We start from the raw sequence: 21,370 nt of genomic DNA, 5'->3' as shown, positions 1-21,370 counted from the left end.
AGGTGGCCTGAGTTGGTCTTCCAACTCGGGCCACCTCGCCTTCAATGGATTAATGAGCAAAGAACAGCCGGGAGAAGAGTCTATACAGTCACCATTCGACTGAGTGCAATAAACTCAGGCGTTCAAAGTGAAGTTGCGAGCGACGTGGGAGCCATGGATGACAGATGGCGAACACAGCTTTACTAAGACTAGGAGGTAGCGCCAGGCGAGTTACGCCACAATGGAGAACTTTCCTAGCTGTTCATTTCGGATACAGACCTCATGTTCCGTATCCGATGAGTGGATGAGGATTGATCAAAAAATAACGTGAGTACATTGTTAAATACTTCAATAAAGTAAAACCGAACTCAGTTTTGCTCCCGCTACCTTTTTAAAAACATTGTTTTAGCGTGCATGCATGCTACCGTATGTTTTAAGCTAGCATATGTTTTACCATGGCTGTGCCCAATAATACGGTGCGCCTTATGTATGTGTTAAATACAGAAACTGAGACTGTGCCTTTTAATACGGTGTGCCTTATGGTTGTGAAAATACGGTAGTGTAATAATTTTAAAATACATGAATAAAAACAATAAAAACAAACTGTAATATGCTTCCTTGCACCTAAATGGTCTCACCAGTTCCAATATCACACATCTGCTCTCAGCTACACTTGAACGATTGCATTATATTATTGGGGAAGAGGCTACTTGAACTTGCCAAGTCTTATATCCAGGTCATTTTAGGCATGTAATAACATTAAATAAGTCCTGCTAAAGGCCACTTTAGCAATATAAAGGGCTGCTGTTGAAAACATGTCCAAGATATTGAACTCGATTGCCATTTTGAAGTGACAGAACAGTCTTTTTTGGTGCTACAGTACTTTTGTTTTTGTTTTTAACCGGCGACAATTGTACATACATTCAACATCTTATAGAGACGTGCCCACGTTGATGCTATAGCAGCCATAGAAGAATAGTTAATGTGCAAATTAAACGATCAAATTGTTTGTTTCCATTTTCAGTGCAGAAAATCTGATTTGTATTTATTATTACAATGGTCCAAGTGTTAGACCGCGAGACGTGCAAGCTGCAGTTAACCCACTTAAGTTGAATCAAAGGTAGATTAAAACTAAGAAGTCTGGTTGCTTTCAATTCAAATTTAGTGGATGAACTGCAGCTTATGTGTCATACCAATGACTTGAATGATTGAGAATCCACACAGACAACCTGTGGTTAATGGAAGTCCGAGTTTTTTAATGTGGAAAAAAAAAGGCAACATCTTGCCTTGCATCCGTCTATTCTGCTGAATCGCACGCTTGCGCTACATGAACAAACGCACACATTCAGAAAGAACGAAACGACATGGGCGTCCGACACACGTTTAACGACATGAGTTTGGAAGACAAAGTGAGTTTGTTGGGACACACAACTTGCAGTAATCTCCACATTGAGATCGAGGCTAGCTCACGTGTGCCCCTTTTCGCCCTGCTTTCAAAAACACATTGTTATTATTTATTATTATTATTACAATAAACTGATATAAAATAAGAGGTCGAGAGTTAGATTGACCTTACTGGAAGTCTTTTTTGGTTTCCTAAAATCTTTTCGTCATTAGGTTTCAAAAGATATACACACAAAGACATGATAAATAAGCAGTCTATACATTTAAGAATCAACAATATGTGATCCCATATGACGTATTATTTTAGCAAAAATGTAGATTACTTTTGTTGAGATACAGAAAAAGCCTTTGATGCAGATATTAGTGCATAGATGCCTGCTGACAAAATGAGTATTTGTGTACTGAACTGTCCTCGCCCATGAAGAAATATCAGTTCTTTAAATAGAGATCTTTTTCACACCCTCCTTGATTAAAGTATCACTTAAATATATCTCTATCTATATACATGACGTATAAATAAGAATAGGACAGGGCATAAACAGTTACGTGGTAAAGTGTCTATTAAATCACAGCAAATCGAAGGTCAAATGAAAGGCGGAACACAGTGACGTTTGATAAAAGAAATTTAAAGGAATCCCACACGTGACAAAGTTTGTGTGTATTTCAATCCAAAGGAGCACAGGAGTGTGTGATTAATCCTCACAAATTGGAAGGAAGCTTTGAGCGGACAGCTTGAGTTTCTAGATCCGATGAGTATGCAGAGGAGCCCCTCTGGAGCGATGGGGATGGCGAGGCTCCGGGGGAATGAGTCTGTTGGGGGTGGCCCGGAGAATGCTGGATTGGAGGAGTCATATGACCGGAAACTGAGCTACAGGGTTTGGGTTTTAGAGTGGGTGAAGAGAAGGGTGAGGGGTAATAACCCTTTTCCACCGCGGAACCAACAATTTGGGCGCCTAAGGCCTCGGCCACCTCCTGGCGAAGAGATGGGTGCGAGCTAGATAACAGCTTTAGATCCTCAGAAAAGCGACCGGACTGGGGCTCTCTTGCTGCAGTGTGTGTATGGACTGAGGGATGCGAAGGTAGAGAGCACTGAGGCATGAGCAGAAAACTGTGGGATCCTGTTGAACTGGATGGGTCGCTGAAGTGGAAAGTCCTGCTCTGAACAGGGCTTTGAATAGTTGGGCTCGGTGCCACCGGAGTAAGGCATGGGGAGGCGTTGGCTGAGCCGTATTGGGCGAGCGAAGCCAATGCAGACCTCTCCAAAGAAATCTGGTATGGAAGGATTCCAGACTGAAGACCTGTCAGGCTAAAATGCCCAAGGGATGACGGTGAACCCTCAGTTGGCTGTTGGCCATTCTGCCCTTTGCTTGAAGATGGGGAGCCATGTGGAGGCGAGTGGAAGAGGTTCAGGCCACTTGTAGTCCTGCCTCCTCCAGCAAATTGTTGCAAGGGGGTCACTTGAGGAGGCTTGGGGTGTGGTTGACTGTAGAGAAGCTGTCCTGGCATGGGGCTGGAAGAGCCAGTAGATATTGGGCTCTGACAACGTGAAGAAGAAATCAGTCCTTCTGCAGTACCACCAGAGGCACCCCCTGAAGGGCCACTCGCTGCATGGCCCCCTACTGTGCCCTCTATTGACATGCTTTTATGTGCTGCAATCCCTCCTCCCCCTGGCCCACTTGAACCTACCCCTATATAGTTAGCAGCAGCTCCACTGGAAGCCTTTCCCAGAGATCCTCCTCCAGGATTTGCTATCAGAGAGTCACCACAAACCCCAATAAGGGGACCCACGGCTACTCCTCCGGTCAATCCTCCAGAAACCTTTGATCCAACAGAGGGTCGTCCTAACGATCCACTGGGGGTCACTGCTACAAGTAATTTTTCAGAAGTCACACCAACTGACCCTCGGGAAGTCCTCCCTAATGATCCTACAGCAGTTGTCGAGATAAGTAATTCTCCAGAGTTTTCTCCAGCTGACCCAACAGAAGCCCTTCCTAATGATCCTGTGGTGGTTGATAGCATTAAGTCTCCAGATGTCACTTCCAATGAACCACCAGAAGCCCTCCCTAATGAACCACCAGTGGTCATCCCTTTGGGTAATTCTACTGAAGCCCTTCCTGTTGATGCAAGTGAGACACCTACCAAAGATTTCCTGGCTGAATCTGCTACTGATGCACAGGCAACACCACAAGAGACCACTGCTGCTGATCTGCCACAAGCACCACCCTCTGATCCTTCAGAAACCCCTACCAGTGATTCCCCTGAGATACCACCCACCGATCCACGAGGAGCTGCCCCCGACCTAAAGAGTTTCAGCGAACCCGCTTCCATTGCTGTGGTTGTAAAGTCCTCGCTGGCCCATCCACCATCGCCTCCACTCGCCCCTTCCAAAGACCCTCCTACTGCTCCACCCGAAGGCCAGTCTGTTGCACCGCCACAGGCACCGACTGCGCTTCCACTTATTCCCGACCCTGTGCTTCCTCCTGTTGATGCTTGGTGGAAGAAATTGGACAAAGGTGGGGTGGTGGATCGAAAAGGTTGCTGATGCTGTGGTTGTGAGTGCAACTGGGCCAAACTCAATGATGGCGAACCAGACGATGTGTATGGTCTGCGAGGAAACGCAGAGGACCCGCTTGCATTGAACCCTGACTTTGTCTCATTTAGTCTACGGTGACCTCCACTACCTGAACCCTGTTGGCTCGAGCTAGTTTCCTCTGAGCCTGATGCTACATGCTGAGCCTGAAAAGAGGCCAGTAAGGACATGTCCACCCCAGTACGTCGTTTTGAAGGTGTGCTGGCGGGAGAATCCGCAGCAGACTCAGGAGCTGTTGATGATGGACCAAAAATGTGGAACTTCTTTTGCCGACTGGGGGGGTCCTTCAGGGACCCCAGCATTGAAACCTGAGGCCTGAAGAGAGTTGGCGGGAGGTGGGGATGGTGTGTGAGAGCTATGGCCACCGAGGTAGTGGCTGCTGCCGCCTGGAGAGGCGCCTGGATCAGTGGGGCCCAGATGACAGGTGTGGGCGAAGGAGGCGTCTGGGGACGGGCGTTCTGCAGGAGGTGGGCACAATGGGCCATATCCCTGTCATGCTGCACAATTTGTTGGATGATTTCATTTTCCTGGTAGTTGAGGACACCCGAGTTGAGGTCGTGCTGCACTTTATGCTGCAGGATAGAGTTTTTCTTGCCTAGGAAAGCACACAGAGAAACAGACACACAGGCAGTGAGTGGGGGGAAAGAGAGGAAAGAACAAAAACAAGAATGAGCATATCTTGTCAGCAGATAATACTCAGCTGACATTTTTGGTGTACTTTACCGACACTTTAGTTAACAGCATCCCTAGCCTGTAGAAGCTACCGCAGAAAGAGCAACATATACAGAGGAATCACAGCGAAATTTTCAAGAAAGAGATGTTACAATGAGATTGCAGAATGCAGGCTGAGTTGGGGGGGAGACAAATAGAGTGGAGACAAAGAGAAACAGCAATAAAAGACAGGTGGGAGACAACTACCGAGAGACACGGGCTCTGAGGGCATTGACAGCCTCAAGGTGTAGGCGGTATGTCTCAGTAGCTCTGACTTTGTGATTCCATAGAAACGTAGGGACAAAATACAAACAAACCATTATGCAAGTTGATGCATGTTCTATGGGCTGGGCTCTTGGACTAAAATAACATAAATATAAAGTCAAACAAACAACTAAAAAGGTGTAAATTGCAATGTTAAATTGTTAATTAATTACTCAAAACGTGAAATGTCAATCATAAATATATTTATTTAATGTATTAATCTAATGATGTAACCATTTAGTCAAACCGTGAATTAATAATTGTATTTGATCAATTTATTCAATTTGATATGTATTACTTTTTGTTGTATTTGTTTTGACTTTCAGTGTGGTTTGACCCATCAGGTCATTGATGCCACCTTAATGACTTACTCAATGAATCAATGAAGGAATAAATGAATGAATGAATGAATTTGTCACAGCAATCATCGAGCGTAAACAATACTGTACATAAATAAGTACATAAATAAATGAATAAACAAAACCAATAATTAAAATTCAAACAGCATTATATATCCTGAGGGGGTAATTCAGTAAATTAAATTAATAAATAAATGATTTTTTTATGGCGGCACGGTAGGCGACTGGTTAGAGCATCTGCCTCACAGTTCTGAGGGCCGGGTTTCAATCCCCCGGCCCGCCTGTGTGGTGTTTGCATGTTCTCCCCGTGCCTGCATGGGTTTTCCCCGGGCACTCCGGTTTTCACCCACATCCAAAAAACATGCATACTCGGTTAATTGAAGACTCTGAATTGCCCGTAGGTATGAATGTGAGTGTGAATGGTTGTTTGTTTGTATGTGCCCTGTGATTGGCTGGCAACCAGTTCAGGGTGTACCCCGCCTCCTGCCCGATGATCGCTGGGATAGGCTACAGCACCCCGCTACCCTAGTGTGGAGAAGCGGCTCAGAAAATGAATGGATGGATGTAAATGTGAGTGCGAATGGTTGTTTGTTTGTATGTGCCCTGCGATTGGCTGGCAACCAGTTCAGGGTGTACCCCGCCTCCTGCCCGATGATCGCTGGGTAGGCTCCAGCGCGCCCGCGGCCCTAGTGAGGAGAATTGGCTTACAAAAGGGATGGATGGATGGATTAATTTTTTACATTAAAATAAATTCATTAATTCATTATTTGAATATATTTACTAAATATATTATTACTGACTGTATATTAATTTCATTTAGTCTGATTTAAAAAAATGGAAGCAAATTACAGTGAATCAACAACACCAATTATTCAGATGAAAACTATGGAAAATATTAACGATGGGATCATGATCTTTAAATGTCCCAAAAATATAGAAACACAAAATAAACACAAAATATGATGCAACAATCGAACAAATGTTCATTATTTTATATAAAGATTTATATGATTATTTGAGGGTTAAATGTTGTTTAGCTATTTTATAGCAGTTGTTTTGATCTTTTATCTGTTTAGAATAGTTTTTAGCTTGCTGACGCAGCTTTCAAACTCAGGTCTGTCAAGGTTAAACAAGGTCAAAGAGACAAGTTGAGTCCACGTCCCTCAGAAACTGCACGAAGCGCTGACCTTTAAGTCCATTAGGCATAGTCGAGCGGTGACAGGGTCAATTCGCGGGCCTGCCATTCTCAATACCAGCCTGTGTAAGCCCGAGATATTCCAAATGCAATTCGGCGCGGATCAATCCATATGTTGTTATGACTGGTGGCTATACGCGGCCGAGGTGCTTCCTCCGAAGACGACCCTCCATCCACCTGCTCACAAATCGCTCACAAAACCTCTAATCAGATTGTGCAAGTCCATCAACAGAGTCATTAATTTGTGCGTCAGTGCTATACAGTACACCAGTGACTTATCAAGGGAGAGAGGGATGTACAGGCAGGAAAAAGGGCCGTACACAGGAGACCATGTCTAAGATCACTATCAGCCCACCGTATATTTTCAAAGCAGCCATTTGCTACAGAGAGTCTCCCCCACAAGCAATGTCTCCATCCTCCACTGAGGATAAAACAGAGCAGGCGAGCAATGGCTGAGTGATGATACGGACGTGCCTCTCATTGTGAATATTTTATTTGCACGGGGCTTTGAGAGCGTTTGAGAAGACTGATGGATATGCAGAGAATATCAATTGTCTGCATTGGGGGATCAAACAAGGAATTAGCCATCTGCATCTATTCAGCAGGTTTGACGTCTCGTCCAAGAACTGAAATGTGATGTTGGCTTTAAAATGTTCACAAAAGACGGGGGAAAGGGTGAAATAATTGTCAAGGAAGGTCTCAACTAAATCAAATTTACATGCTCCTCCATGAGTGGACACATCACCAAGGCCAATGTAAACACTTGGTTCTTTTTTTTTGTGTGTTTTTTTTAGGCCAAAATGTAACATATTTTTTTCTTAACCCGTTCACCACCCTCCCACTAAATTAATGAGTTAATAGTGATAATATGTAGGAGTGATTGTAGCCTAGAAAACTAGGGTCGCGGGTGTGCTGGAGCTCTCCCAGCTTTCTCCGGGCGAGAGGCGGGGTACACCCTGAACTGGTCGCCAGCCAATCGCAGGGAACATACGGTATAAACAAACAACCATTCGCACTCTCATTCATACCTATGGCAATTTAGAGACTTCAATTAACCTCCCACGCATGTTTTTGGGATGTGGGAGGGAACCGGATGTGGGAGGGAACCGGACTGGGCGGAGAAAACCCACCCAGGCACGGGGAGAACATTCTGAGGCGTTTATTCAAGCGTTTTCGTTTGATTTGGGCTTTTAAACCGATTGTAATCGGAATAAAAAGCTCCATGTAAACCAGGCTACTGTTCCGTATCGCATGTCTTCTTGTTTGAATTCAGTATTGAATTACACAGTGGCTTGCTGTTATAATGTCATATCCTTTATATCAGGTGGTTTCAAACTGGGGTCCTCGGTCCCCCTGGGTCTGCTAGCTGTAGCTTGGCTGGCCGCAAAATAATTTACAATACATTACTCTGTCATATCATTTAAAAACAAAAAGTGCATACCTACATATGGGCAATAAAACAAACATGCTCAACCTTTTTTCGAGAACAATAGGTGTCTGCTTTTGAGAATATGGTCCTTTTTTGTTTTAGTTTTTTTTAGACAAAAAATAAAAAACATTTATGCTGGCTTTTTTTAAAAAATCATATGGCTTTATCTTGAAAAATTCAGATTTTATTCTACTAAGATTACAACCTTTTACCCTGACAAAAATATATTGTTGTTCTTGTAATGACTTCAAGAACAACAATTTCCTGAAAGATACAACCTAATTATCATAACATAACATTGCAACATTTTCTCAAAAACAGAAAACATTTTAATTCATATGGTATTTTAAGTTCTACACCAGGTAGTTTTATTTAATTGCCATTGGGATCACAAGGAGGTCCTTGGAAAAATTTCTCCCTGGACCCAAAAAGCTTAACATTACTGATGCAGCTATCGTTATCGTTATGGTCACACTCTGCAGTTGAAACCCAAGCCACATCAGGATTTACTGATTCAATACTGTACCACGGGTTAGAGTCAGGTCAGTGGAAATGTGGTGTAACAGATACATCCTTACCAATCCTGTCTAGTCTGTCCAGGGCGACTGTCTCAAAGGCCCGTCGCATCATAGGATACTCCTCCAGGACCTCGTTGAAGTTATCCACCGACAGGGAGTACAGACGACAGTATGTGTCGGCTCGTACGCTGGCTGTCCGTCTGCCACGAGTCAGCAAACAAATCTCTGCAAAGAAGCAAAAAAATAAATTAAAAAAATCCTGACATAACTAAAGTCGTTTGTATCTCATCGGGGGCTGCAAACATCCACGAAGCGACCCGGCTAAACATGATAGACCTGGACAATTGGAAAAGTAATACTCGGCAACTCACACTAACACCAGGCCATTGATACTCGCACACATAACCAACTAGCTACAATGGAAAAAAATGCATCCTCTGGTGTTCCTGTCGGGAAACAACATTTTGAGTCACCACATACAGGATACTATTGTATTTTTATTGAACCACAAACCACAAGGCGTGATTGTCAAGGAAGATGCAGATTGCCCTGGCCACTGTAGCTATACTATAATAATACAAAGAGTACAAACAGCAAGAAATAAAAGAGAGATTGTGGATATTTAAGAAGCTCTTTGGAATGATCGCCTCATTCTTTGACTTGTGTAATTCGGTGACATAGACTCTCCACACTTCACTTTTCAACCACAGGTACAATTCAATCATGGAAATATAAATACAGCATATCCATCCATCCATCCATTGTGAAGTATTACTGTAAAACACTAGTTAAGTTAGCTACGTTTTATTGTACAACACTATATACTCTATAAAAACCCCAATTCCATTGAAGTTGTGTTGTATAAAACATAAATAAATTTTAAACCTATATTCAATTGAATACACTACAATGACAAGATATTTAATGCAAATATTCTCTCATTTTGAATTTGGGGCAACAAAAGACTGGGAAAGTTGAGGAATACTCACCTGTTTGGAACGTTCCACAGGTGAACTGGTTAATTGGAAACAGGTGAGTGTCATGTTGGACATTTTGCTCTTGCAGTTGTTCACAAAGTGGTGAACCTCACCCCAGCATTGCTTTTGAACAATTTAGCTTTTTAGGGATGCTCCTTTTTGGGCCTCAGTTCATCTGAGTTGGCGCAAAGTGGAAAAGTGTGCGGTGGTCTGACGAGTCCACATTTCGAATAGTTTTTGGAAGTCATGGACGTGGTGTTTTCCGGGCGAAAGAGGGAAAGGGCCATCTTGTTTTTTATCAGCACAAAGTTCAAAAGCCAGTATCTGTGAGGCTATGGCAGTGTGTTAGTGCCCATGGCATGGGTAACTTGCACATGTGTGAAGGCACCATTATTCTGAAAGGTACATACAGGTTTTGGAGCAACATATGCTGCCATCCAAGCAACATCTTTTTCAGGGACATCCGTTTATTTCAGAAAGACAACGCCAAGCCGCATTCTGCACTACACTGTGTTACAAAACCGTGGCTTCGTAGTAAAAGAGTGTGAGTGCTGAGAACTTGACCTTCCTGCCAGCATTCCATCCATTGTACATCAAGAAAGAATGGAAAAGAATTCCACCTGCAAAGCTTCAACAATGTCCACCGATCCAAAATTCTCATTGAGTGTTGTTAAAAGGAAAGGTAAACGTTCATTGGTAAACATGTCCCTGTCCCAGAGATTTTGGAACATTTTGCAGTTATCAAATTCAAAATTAGTGAATATTTGCAAAAAAGGTGGCACGGTTCTGAGGATCCGGGTTCAAATCTGGCCTCCCCTTTGTGGAGTCTGCATCTTCTGCCTGTGACTGCGTGGGTTTTCTCCGGGTACTCTGGTTTCTTCCCACATCCCAAAAACATGCATGGTAGGTTAATTGAAGACTATAAATTGCCCGTTGGTATGAATGTGAGTGCACATGCTTTTTTGTTTATATTTGCCCTGCGATTCGGTGGTGACCAGACATGAGGGCAGTTGGTGTTCAAGAGGAGGATGCAGGAGATAGACTTACATGGAAAAGGATAACACGCTGTGGCGACCCCTAAAGGGACAAGCCGAAAGGAAAAGAAGAAGTACTCGTGGATCAACTCTTGTCGCCGATGTTACGTGTGCTTGGCGATTCCGCTGGGACCACAACCAGGGCCACGACCCGCAGCACCTCAACGCGAAAATACAAAAGACCAGTGCAACAAATGTGACACTGGCTGATCTGATGAGCAGAAATGTTGCTTAAACGTAAGAGTAGGAATACAGGATATTCGTTCCAGAGGTGGGTCGAGTAGTACTCGAGTAAGAGTACTGTTACTTGACAATAATGTGACTCAAGTAAAACGTAGACCTCCAAAAAAAATACTTGAGTAAGAGTAAAAAGTACACAGTTAAATAATTACTCAACTGCTGAGTAAATAGCACAAACAATCAAAAATAATAAAAAATAAAAACATTTGCAATTTATTGCACAGTGTTTTCTCAAGTTATAAGTGAGCTGAAATATCCACGTTTGGGCAGACAGCGCCAGACAAATACTACAATACATGAAAGCTGTTATTTTTGTTCGTCTAAATTTAAACAACAGTAGCGTGCTGTTGCCTTCATGATAACAACGACCTTCCCCACATGGCCGCCCTTTAGGCACGACGATCACCCGTGCTGGCTTATCTAGTGTTAATACCTATGCCCGGGAAGCCCAATAGAAGACATTGTGTGAGGTCATGTGACTTTCTTATGTCGTTTGATTGGTGAACTAGACTTAAGCGCCACTAGCTCTTAAATTAGATTAGGGCAATCAACGGCCCAATGCGGAAGACATAGGCTGGCACATGAAATAGTTGATAAATAAGCAATAATTGATAAATAAAAGTAGTGAGCGTCATTTCGATCATTTGTAACGGAGCAAAAGTACCGCTACTTCTTAACAGCATGAGCAAGTGTTTTTTTCTGGTCTCGTCAACTCCTGTGACTTATCCAAAACATAGCAGGTCCCGAGCGCACAGGTGGAACCTCAGGCCAATGTGCTTGCATATTAGTCCGCCGCGGACTAATATATATTCAGAAATTACATCTGTGTGCGGATGGTGGATGTGTGGAATGGATCTAGCTGCCATCGTTCAAGTAGTACGAAACAACCTATGACGTCAGCGACGATTCGAACACAGAAACACAGAACTGTGAGGCCGATATGATAACCACTACTTTTCCACCGTGCTGGCACAGTACATGTCCAAAATAAATAAAAGGATTTTTTACAGACAACAATTTGCATTACCCATCTGCGCCACATGGTAGTGGCTTTGACGCTTCAATACCCTGTAATGTTATCCTCTTTAAGGTACCCTAAAATTTAAAATTACTACAGCTAATACAAATACACTGAACAAAACCCAAACTTTGTCGCAAAGTGCTATATTCTCAGCATTAAAACCACAACTTCTCTTAAATACTGCGGTCTAATGGTCCATTAACACGTTTGGACTACAGTAATACTTCTGCAGTGGGTTTGTGCCTCTGCCTGTACAGTGTGCAGTTACGTGTGTGTGTGTGTGTGTGTGTGTGTGTGTGTGTGCATGTGCGTGTGTGTGCTGGTGTCTGCACAGAATGCGTATGCATGCATGCATGACAACGCCACTGTGTGTGTGTTTTATTCATGGGAGCTTTTCAGTATAAGTGGCGGTGATAACAGCGGCTATATATTCTATATATATGCATATGCGGATAGGAATGCACCTATGAGGCTGGCGTAGATGCTAATTTTTGGGTTATTTCTTTGTATGCTGTGTGTGTGTATGTGTGTGTGTGTGTGCATGCATGTGTCTATTTCATCCAATAGGTCTGCTTTGTTCATCTCCCTTTCTGCTATCCCACTCTCTCTTTCTCAGAAACCCATTTATCCTCTTCGTATTCCGCATGTTGGCAAACACACACAAATCCTCGGTGCGCACGAAGCCACGTCTCCTTTAATCAATGAAAACATTTGTAGTGCAGGCTGTTGTTTACGTTTTGCTGCAAGGGTATGATGGCGGCGCGTGAGAACGCAGGCTCGAGGTGAAGCACAATGACGACGTTGCGTTAAAGGCTGGTAACAATCATGGCCCATTACATCAACGCTCCTCACCACCACGACCCGGTTTGCAAGGAAAAGGGCTGTAGGGTTCTTGCTTTAACTTTCTCACCTCCACTGCTTCATATCCAAAGTAATTTTATTTCTAATTCCAATGAAGTTGGGTCGTTGTGTTAAACATAAATAAAAACAGAATACAATGATTTGCAAATCATGTTCAACCTATATTGAATTGAATACACTACAAAGACAACATATTTAATGTTCAAACTGATAAACTTGATTGTTTTTAGCAAATAATCATTAACTTAGAATTTTATGGCTGCAACACGTTCCAAAAAAGCTAGGACAGGTGGCAAAAAAGACTGAGAAAGTTGAGGAATGCTGATCAAACACCTGTTTGGAACATCCCACAGGTGAACAGGCCAATTGGGAATAGGTGGGTGCCATGATTGGGTATCAAAGGAGCTTCCCTGAATTGCTCAGTCATTCACAAGCAAAGAGGGGGCGAGGTCCATAATATTATCAAAAGGTTCAGAGAATCACTGCATGTAAGCGGCAAGGCCGAAAACCAATATTGAGTGACCTTTGATCCCTCAGGCGGCACTGCATTAAAAACCGACATCAATGTGTAAAGTATATCACCACATGGGCTCAGGAACACTTCAGAAAACCAATGTCAGTAAATACAGTTCGACGCTAAGTGCAACTTGAAACTCTACCATGCAAAGCAAAAGCCATTTATCAACAACACCCAGAAACGCCGCCGGCTTCTCTGGGCCCGAGCTCATCTAAGATGGACTGATGCAAAGTGGAAAAGTGTTCTATGGTCCGACGAGTCCACATTTCAAATTGTTTTTGGAAATTGTGGACGTCGCGTCCTCCAGGCCAATCAAGGAAAAGAACCATCCGGACTGTTATGGACGCAAAGTTCAAAAGCCAGCATCTGTGATGGTATGGGGCTGTGTTAGTCCCAATGGCATGGGTAGCTTACACATCTGTGAAGGCACCATTAATGCTGAAAGGTACATACAGGTTTTGGAGAAACATATGCTGCCATCCAAGCAACGTCTTTTTCATGGAGGCCCCTGCTTATTTCAGCAAGACAATGCCAAACCACATTCTGCACGTGTTACAACAGTGTGGCTTCGTAGTCAAGGAGTGTGGGTACTAGACTGGCCTGCCTGCAGTCCAGACTTGTCTCCCATTGAAAATGTCTGGCGTATTATGAAGCGTAAAATACGACAACGGAGACCCCGGACTGTTGAACAACTGAAGCTGTACATCAAGCAAGAATGGGAAGAATTCCACCTACGAAGATTCAACAATTAGTGTCCTCAGTTCCCAAACGTTTATTGAATGTTGTTAAAAGAAAAGGTGACGTAACACAGTGGTAAACATGACCCTGTCCTAGTTTTTTTGGAACATGTTGCAGCCATAAAATTCCTAGTTAATGATTAGTTGCTAAAAACAATAAACTTGATCAGTTTGAACATTAAATATCTTGTCCTTGTCGTGTATTCAAATAAATAAAGGTTGAACATGATTTGCAAATCATTGTATTCTGTTTTTATTTGTTTAACACAATGTCCCAACTTCATTGGAATTGGGGTTATAGATATTTATATGGTTAGCACGTCTGCCTCACAGTCCTGAGGTTTGAGGTTTCTTTCTTTCTTTCTTTGTTTCTTTTTTTTTGTAATTCTGTATTCAACATTATAAACAGTTCAATGCAAGACAGGTCATAAAATAATAGGAAGAAAAGAATAAAATAAAAAATGAGAATGAAAAAATAAATAGAAGGCAACAGTATATTTTGTCCTTCGATACAAATGTGCATGTCCAACAGGAGTAGAAAGAAGTAAAAATCTTATTGGGTCCTATCCCTTGTTCTGAGTAGAAATTTGACTTTTTTTTTCATAAAATGGGAAGCCATTCATATACAATCCAATGTTAATGTAAGTTAATTGTTCCATATTTTGTAAATTACCTGTGCTATTTGAATTCAACTCAGTCGTAAAATTTGTGTATTTGAGTTAATGAATCGTGGATTGCTGAATTCTATGTAGCCAGCTGGACTAACACCTGCAGTTTTCAGTTTTTTTTTTTTTGTAGTTTAAAGAGTTTTTATACATATTAGCCCACATTTCCACACAATACATAATAAAGGGCGCGCCATGGTGGACGACTGGTTAGCACATCTGCCTCACAGTTCTGAGGTCCCTTGTTCAAATCCGGCCTTGCCTGTGAGGAGTTTGCATGTTCTCCCTGTGCCTGCGTGGGTTTCCTCCGGGTACTCCGGTTTCCTCCCACATCCCACAAACATGCATGTTAGGTTAACTGAAGACTTTAAATTGCCCATAGGTGTGAATGTGAGTGCGAATGGTTGTGTGTCTATATGTGCCCTGCGATTGGTTGGCGACCAGTTCAGGGTGTGTCCTGCCTCTCGCCCGAAGATAGCACGCCCGCAACCCTTGTGAGGAGAAGCGGTACAGAAAATGGATGGATGAACATCATAAAGGGAAGTAACGGTGAACAGTAAAATGTATATAATGACTTGTTATTTAACACATCCTACGTTTTAAGAACAGCTGTGGTTTTTAGGATTTTGGATTTCACATCATCTATACGAGACTTCCGACATAGTTTATCATCGATTGTTACTCCAAGGGATGTATTTTCATGCTCTTTCAATGTCAGTAGAACCAATCATTATTTTTGCCTCTTTGTTTAATCTGTCTACTGCCCAAAATGCTCAACTTTGTTTTGTTTAAATTAAATAATAGTTTAATAATGTTTAACTTGTTTTTCAATGAATGTTCAATCAACCCTATAAGTGATCTTTAATTGAGCATTAATTTTTAAATTGCACATATTGAAATCTGTCATCCATGTAACTTTTCATCCACTTGTATGCCAGACCTCGTATGTCATATTTCTCTAATTTAGTCATTAGTATCCTATGATCAATAGTGTCAAATGCCTTTTTAAAATCTTTTTTCACGTCTATGAAAACCCCAATGGTAAATTATCAGTTAGTCGATGTCACCTCCACCAGGTCCATGAGTGCCATCAAGGTGGACCTTTTTTTTTTTTTACTGTAAAACCAAATTGGATTTCACTTAAAAGACTGTATACATCAATAAATTTGTCAAGTCATTGTGCAAATCATTTGTCCAAGATTTTGGAGAACTGTGGAAGCAGTGATACTGGTCTTTAGTTTGAAAGTTAGCCTTCCTGTGTGTAGTTTGTATTCTACCATCCATCCATCCATTTTCTGATCCGCTTCTCCTCACTAGGGGAGAAGCGGATCGCGGGCGTGCTGGAGCCTATCCCAGCTATCATCGGTCAGGAGGCGAGGTACACCCTGAACTGGTTACCAGCCAATCGCAGGGCACATACAAACAAACAACCATTTGCACTCACAGTCACACCTACGGACAATTTAGAGTCTCCAATTAATGCATGTTTTTGGGATGTGAGAGGAAACTGGAGTGCCCGGAGAAAACCCACACAGGCACGGGGAGAACATGCAAACTCAACACAGGCGGGGCCGGGGATCGAACCCCGCACCTCAGAACTGTGAGGCTGACGCTCTAACCAGTCGTCCACCGTGCCGCCTGTATTCTACCATCCTCCCACATTCCAAAAACATGCATGCAGACCATATTAAAATCTTGATACTTAAATCATGATCTTTACAGTTACAAGAGGTTTGATGATATGAGAGATTGATCTCGGAACCGATTTAATTTTTTTCATCCATTATTTACTATGGGAAAAAATAGAAATATGAACAAAGCAAAATTTGACCATCAAACCAAAATGTAGATTGTGTTCGGTCATAGAGGTTCCTTGATTTTATTTGTATTTTTTTTACATCTGTGTTGACTTTGATAGATACAGCAAGACAGAAGCCGTTTGAGTGACAGAATGACCAGTCTAGATGTACCCACCTCTGGGATAGGCTGCAGCTCAGCTGAAACCCTAATGAGGGCAAGTGTTATAGAAAATGGATGGATGGTGAAAAAAAAAAAAAAACACCAAAAGAAAGAGTCTCTGGTACATCTTAATCATAGTGTCTAGAGCTGGATCCTAAATGCTGATGGAGTGCAAAATGATTCTGAGAATGTGTGATGGAAAGTGCAGGCAGAATGTGAGTTAGGAACATGAAGTGCATATGAAAAGAGGAGAAGATGGCTGAGCAGAGCATGGCCAAGTGGAGAAGACAGCTGTGAATAGGCGAGTATAAAAATATTCTTCTCATGTGTGTGTGTGTGTGCGTGCGTTTGTGCGTTGCGTGCACTGTAAGTGGTTGCTAGCGGGGGCAGCCCTGGCTGTAGCTGCGCCGGCAGCGGCAGTGCTCCGGTAATCCCCTCTGGATAGGAACACCGCAACGCTGTATTAAATCCTCTTGTCCTGTGGCTTTCTGGATGAAGCCGGCACAGGCAAGATGAGCTGCTCGGGCTGCAGGCAGTCAGCCCTCTGGCCTCGTGGATGTGTCTTTGCACACAAGTCAAGCTCGCACACTTAGCGTAGGGGGAGGAAAGAATGATCTGTAGTTGGGTTTGGACTCATGGCAAACCCGCTCAAGGCGAAACAATACAATACCTCCAAGCAGGGATAATGTCCGGAAACAGGGTCTTAAATAATAAAGACTCAGAGTCGGTGAACATTTATCCATCCATCCATCCATCTAGTGTCTGTACCGCTTTATCCTCACAAGGGTCACGAGCGTGCTGGAGCCTATCTCAGCTATTTCCGGGCGTGAGGCAGGGAAAACCCCAAACTGGTCGCCAGCCAGTCGCAGGGCACATATAAACAACCAGTCGCGCACACATTCACACCTACGGGCAATATAGAGTATTCAATCAACCTACCAAGCATGTTTTGGAAATGTGGGAGGAAACCGGAGTGCCCGGAAAAAAACCCACACTGGCACAGGGAGAACATGCAAACTCCACACAGGTAGGGTCGGGGCTTGAACTCCGGTCCTCAGAACTATGAGGCAGATGTGCTAACCAGTCACCCACTGGGCCACCGGAGATCCTCTAACATGCAATAAATACAAAAGGGCTACAGTAGAAACTTTTTTCAGCACCAGACTGTCCCTCATCATAAACTGTACAGGCAATGTTTTAGGAAGGTAGGCAGGGAGGCAGGGAGCAAGGGAGGGAGGGTAGTTGGTGCGATAGATAGATCACACATAAATACTCATGTCAATAATGTAGTACAACCAACAAAACTAAACAGCAGCATTTAGGAGGCATGGAAAGATAATACAATCTAATCTAAACAGTTAAAGAGCAGAAGATTAGGATGTTGCATATATAAGTTTATTAAATATGTATTAATATAAAAGGGACAAATAATGGAATTTACTTTTTAATTGCTTGTAAACAAATTGGGTCTTTGGAGTGGCTGCCCATCCCTGCGTCAGTCCCTCCGTCCATGCATCCACCCATCCATCCAACCTTCCATCCTGTCAGGGAGCCGTTCTGAATTTTACCCAACTGCAACGTGACAGTGCTAATTTGCGTACAAACACATCGTATTGTGTCAAATATTTTTGAGCCATTAGATGAAGAGAGTAATAAAAAAGCAAAACATTACCACACTTTTCACCTCTCGGTGGCTTCTGGGGATGTTTTCATGAGTTACAATCAGTCCCTATATGAATGAAGCTACTCCCACTGCTTACTCACACACTTACTTGTGACTCATCGCAACACTCCCAAAATAGCAACAAGGCCTGGTTCAATGTCGTTGCCTGCGTTTTGCCTGTTGTCCTATAAAACCCAAGTCTTCTTCTCTTTTTTCTGTCCTCTTCTACAACGACCTATTTCTGTGAGGTCTGGAGCAACAATGAGATGAATCGTAATCAGCTCCCGACCGTCATTTGGGGCTGCGACAGCTCCAATGAACACCACACCAGTCGCAATACAAGATAACCGGCTGTAGATTAAACATCTCATTACACTTGATATCGTCCAATGTAAAACGGCGTTTAGAGACAGGCAAAAAAGGAAGAAGGGGGAAAATGAATGTGGCTGCGTAATGAATTTTTCCATCGTGTCTGCTGGTGTATCTGGCCCGAAGAAGATATTCGCTTGACAACGTGTTTGGCGAGAGGCCAATCTTTTTCTTCCACACTTGCGAGACAAAGCATTCATCAAAATTGAATGACACCAAGGAAAATTGGATCTTGTGTGATGAAAAAAAGAGGGGACAAAGACAGAATGTTCTCTGACCTTGGTGAGAGCACACCAAAGTCAATGCTTATTAGTCTCTTCTCTACTACTAGCATGTACACTAGGCTGACAGGTAGAGTTAGAATAACGCACTGCCATACCAGAGTCATCCACAAGTTAAAGGCACTAAACCATTTGTTACCGGGCCGCAGAGAAAGAATTACCAGTTTATATAAATTCTGTTTTATTGCAATTCGCGTGTCAATGTGTTTTATTTTGAAAATTGACCTGATCTTCTCCGCCGCAACAGCTGCACGTCTCAATTGATACGTCGAGACTGCAAAGAATGCTTCCATTTCCGGTCCCAGCCAGCTCGAATGCTTCTGTTTCCGGTCCGAGCGGGCTGGCTAACGGCGGGAGAGCTCAAAGAACGAAATCATTTCATAAACTAATTCATCTCATTACGTTTACTGAAAATATTTGTTATTTTGAACGAAATGTTTGCGAACGAAACAACACTATATCAGGAGCCCTACTTAAAATACGGGTTTATCGCAACAGTTAACTCTCACGCACCAAGTCCACTCTGATACAGATACAGCCGTAGGTTGCTGCTCGACACAGGCAGAACTACTTTTACCAAGTTAAAAGTCTCCTCTCATTGAGGAGCTACAGAACTGCAGTCTGGTCTGGCTGCCTACAATAACCCCGACCCCCACTCCTGCACGCGAAGCAGAAGCGAGGCAAGCGTGTGCGTGCGTGCGTGTGTGTGCATATATATATATATATACACACACACACACACACACACACACACGCACACACACACATATATATACGCCACCACAGCCGGTCCGTGAGAAAAATGCCCACTGCTAACCGGTCCGCGGTGCAAAGAAGGTTGGGAATCACTGCTTTAAGCGACCAAGTTCAAGTTACCAAGATCACCACATTGCAGCCGAAAAGAAACCATCTGTTTGAACAAAAAAGTCTTGAGCACTTATTCCCGATCCAACTGATTTTACCATACAGTTTGCATATTTCTGAGAATAACCAAATTTTCATTTTGTCCCTCAGCTGTGATGCAGTCCGCATACAACACATTCAACGCTCACTGTGTCATTCCTGACGGGACTACATGCTCTACGGACAAACAAAGCTCTCTCCATCATTGTTTATTGGCTTTTTCTTGACTGCATCCGCTCTGGAGGAGGGAGGAAAAAGCAGCACAAAAGTCGGTCAATAAAGCTGTCTCTTCATGACCTAACGCATTCTGCCACACAGGCTGAACATATTCATGACACCTGCCAGACCTGTACAGTTGTATTCTTATCCAGTTACAATATTAATTTTGTTTGTTTGTTTGTTTGTTTTTGAGTGGCACGGTGGACGACTAGTTAGAGTGTCTGCCTCCCAGTTCTGACACTGGGGTTCAATCCCCGGCCCCGCCTGTGTGGAGTTTGCATGTTCTCCCCGTTCCTGCGTAGGTTTTCTCCGGGCACTCCGGTTTCCTCCCACATGCCAAAAAATGCATGGTAGATTAATTGACGACTCTAAATTGCCCGTAGGTGTCAATGTGAGTGTGAATGGTTGTTTGTTTGTATGTGCCCTTCGATTGGCTGGCAACCAGTTCAGGGTGTACCCCGCCTCCTGCCCGATGATAGCTGGGATAGGCTCCAGCACGCCCGCGACCCTAGTGAGGAGAAGCGGCTCGGAAAATGGATGGATGGATGGATGGATTTTCATTTCCAATTATTAAAATAATACCTAGCAGACAGTTTCATTAACAGCTGATTGTTCTTTTCTCAAAAAGGCACAGTTTTTGATAAAGCTCCTAAAAACATGCACCATTTGGAGAGAAAAGCAAACACTAGCCTTTGAATGTGCGACTTTTTTGCCATGCACATGGCAGTGCATTCGATTGTCGTGTGCTCCGCAGCCATCTTCTGTGCTCACCAGCGTGCATGGATTGGAATTAATGAGTGAGTGGATGCGCGTGGCCCTGCTTGGACTGTGATAATGTGGCTGTTTCCAGCAGCTCTGCTCTGGTCTGGCAATGCTCACCTGGGCTCCGACGCTCATCTGGCTCTGACACATTGTAACAGCCCCCACCGAGCCTCGAACCAGGCCACTGGACACCCTCTCAACCACAAAAAAACAAGCATAGTGGTCTTCCTGATTTTCACTAATTATAGGGTGACCAGATCCGTTTGCTCTATAGCATATATTTCAAACTCAAGGCCCGGGGGCCAGATCCGGCCCGCCACATCATTTTATGTGACCCGCGAAAGCAAATCACGTATGTCAACTTCCATGATTCGTGCTAAAATCTGTTCCAAATTGTTGTATAATATTCATATGTAATAAATAGAAATAAACTATTGCAAGCATGTTTTGCCTCCAAACCCTTTTTACAGTTACTTGAACAATAGTTGAAAAAAACATTATCCTTGCCTCCTGATTTCAAAACTAGTTATCCATCAATTTGTTGTCTATGTGTAATAATATGATGAGGCTATTAAACATTGGTATGGTTTTACAATCATAATGGCCCTCTGAGAAAAAACGTATCTACAATGTGGCCCGCGACAAAAATGAGTTTGACACCCCTGCTCTATAGGGACGGACAAAAGGCCTCCCAGTTGTTATGAATTTTTTCT

The 21,370-nt window shown here is 43.1% G+C and overlaps 1 protein-coding gene across 1 annotated transcript in view; it reads right to left on the bottom strand.

The window, feature by feature from the left end:
- Window positions 1-369: 369 nt before the first annotated feature.
- The window catches only part of LOC133415609 (potassium/sodium hyperpolarization-activated cyclic nucleotide-gated channel 4-like), a 154,788-nt gene continuing 133,787 nt past the window's right edge, over window positions 370-21,370 (bottom strand). The window contains 2 exon segments of the mRNA XM_061701766.1: window positions 370-4,568; window positions 8,510-8,674. Of these exon segments, the coding sequence (XP_061557750.1) occupies window positions 2,083-4,568; window positions 8,510-8,674 (2,651 nt within the window). The 3' untranslated portion in view covers window positions 370-2,082.

This window comes from Phycodurus eques, chromosome 2 (assembly GCF_024500275.1).
Source record: "Phycodurus eques isolate BA_2022a chromosome 2, UOR_Pequ_1.1, whole genome shotgun sequence".
Classification (NCBI taxonomy): domain Eukaryota; kingdom Metazoa; phylum Chordata; class Actinopteri; order Syngnathiformes; family Syngnathidae; genus Phycodurus; species Phycodurus eques.
This window is presented reverse-complemented; position numbering and strand designations above follow the sequence as displayed.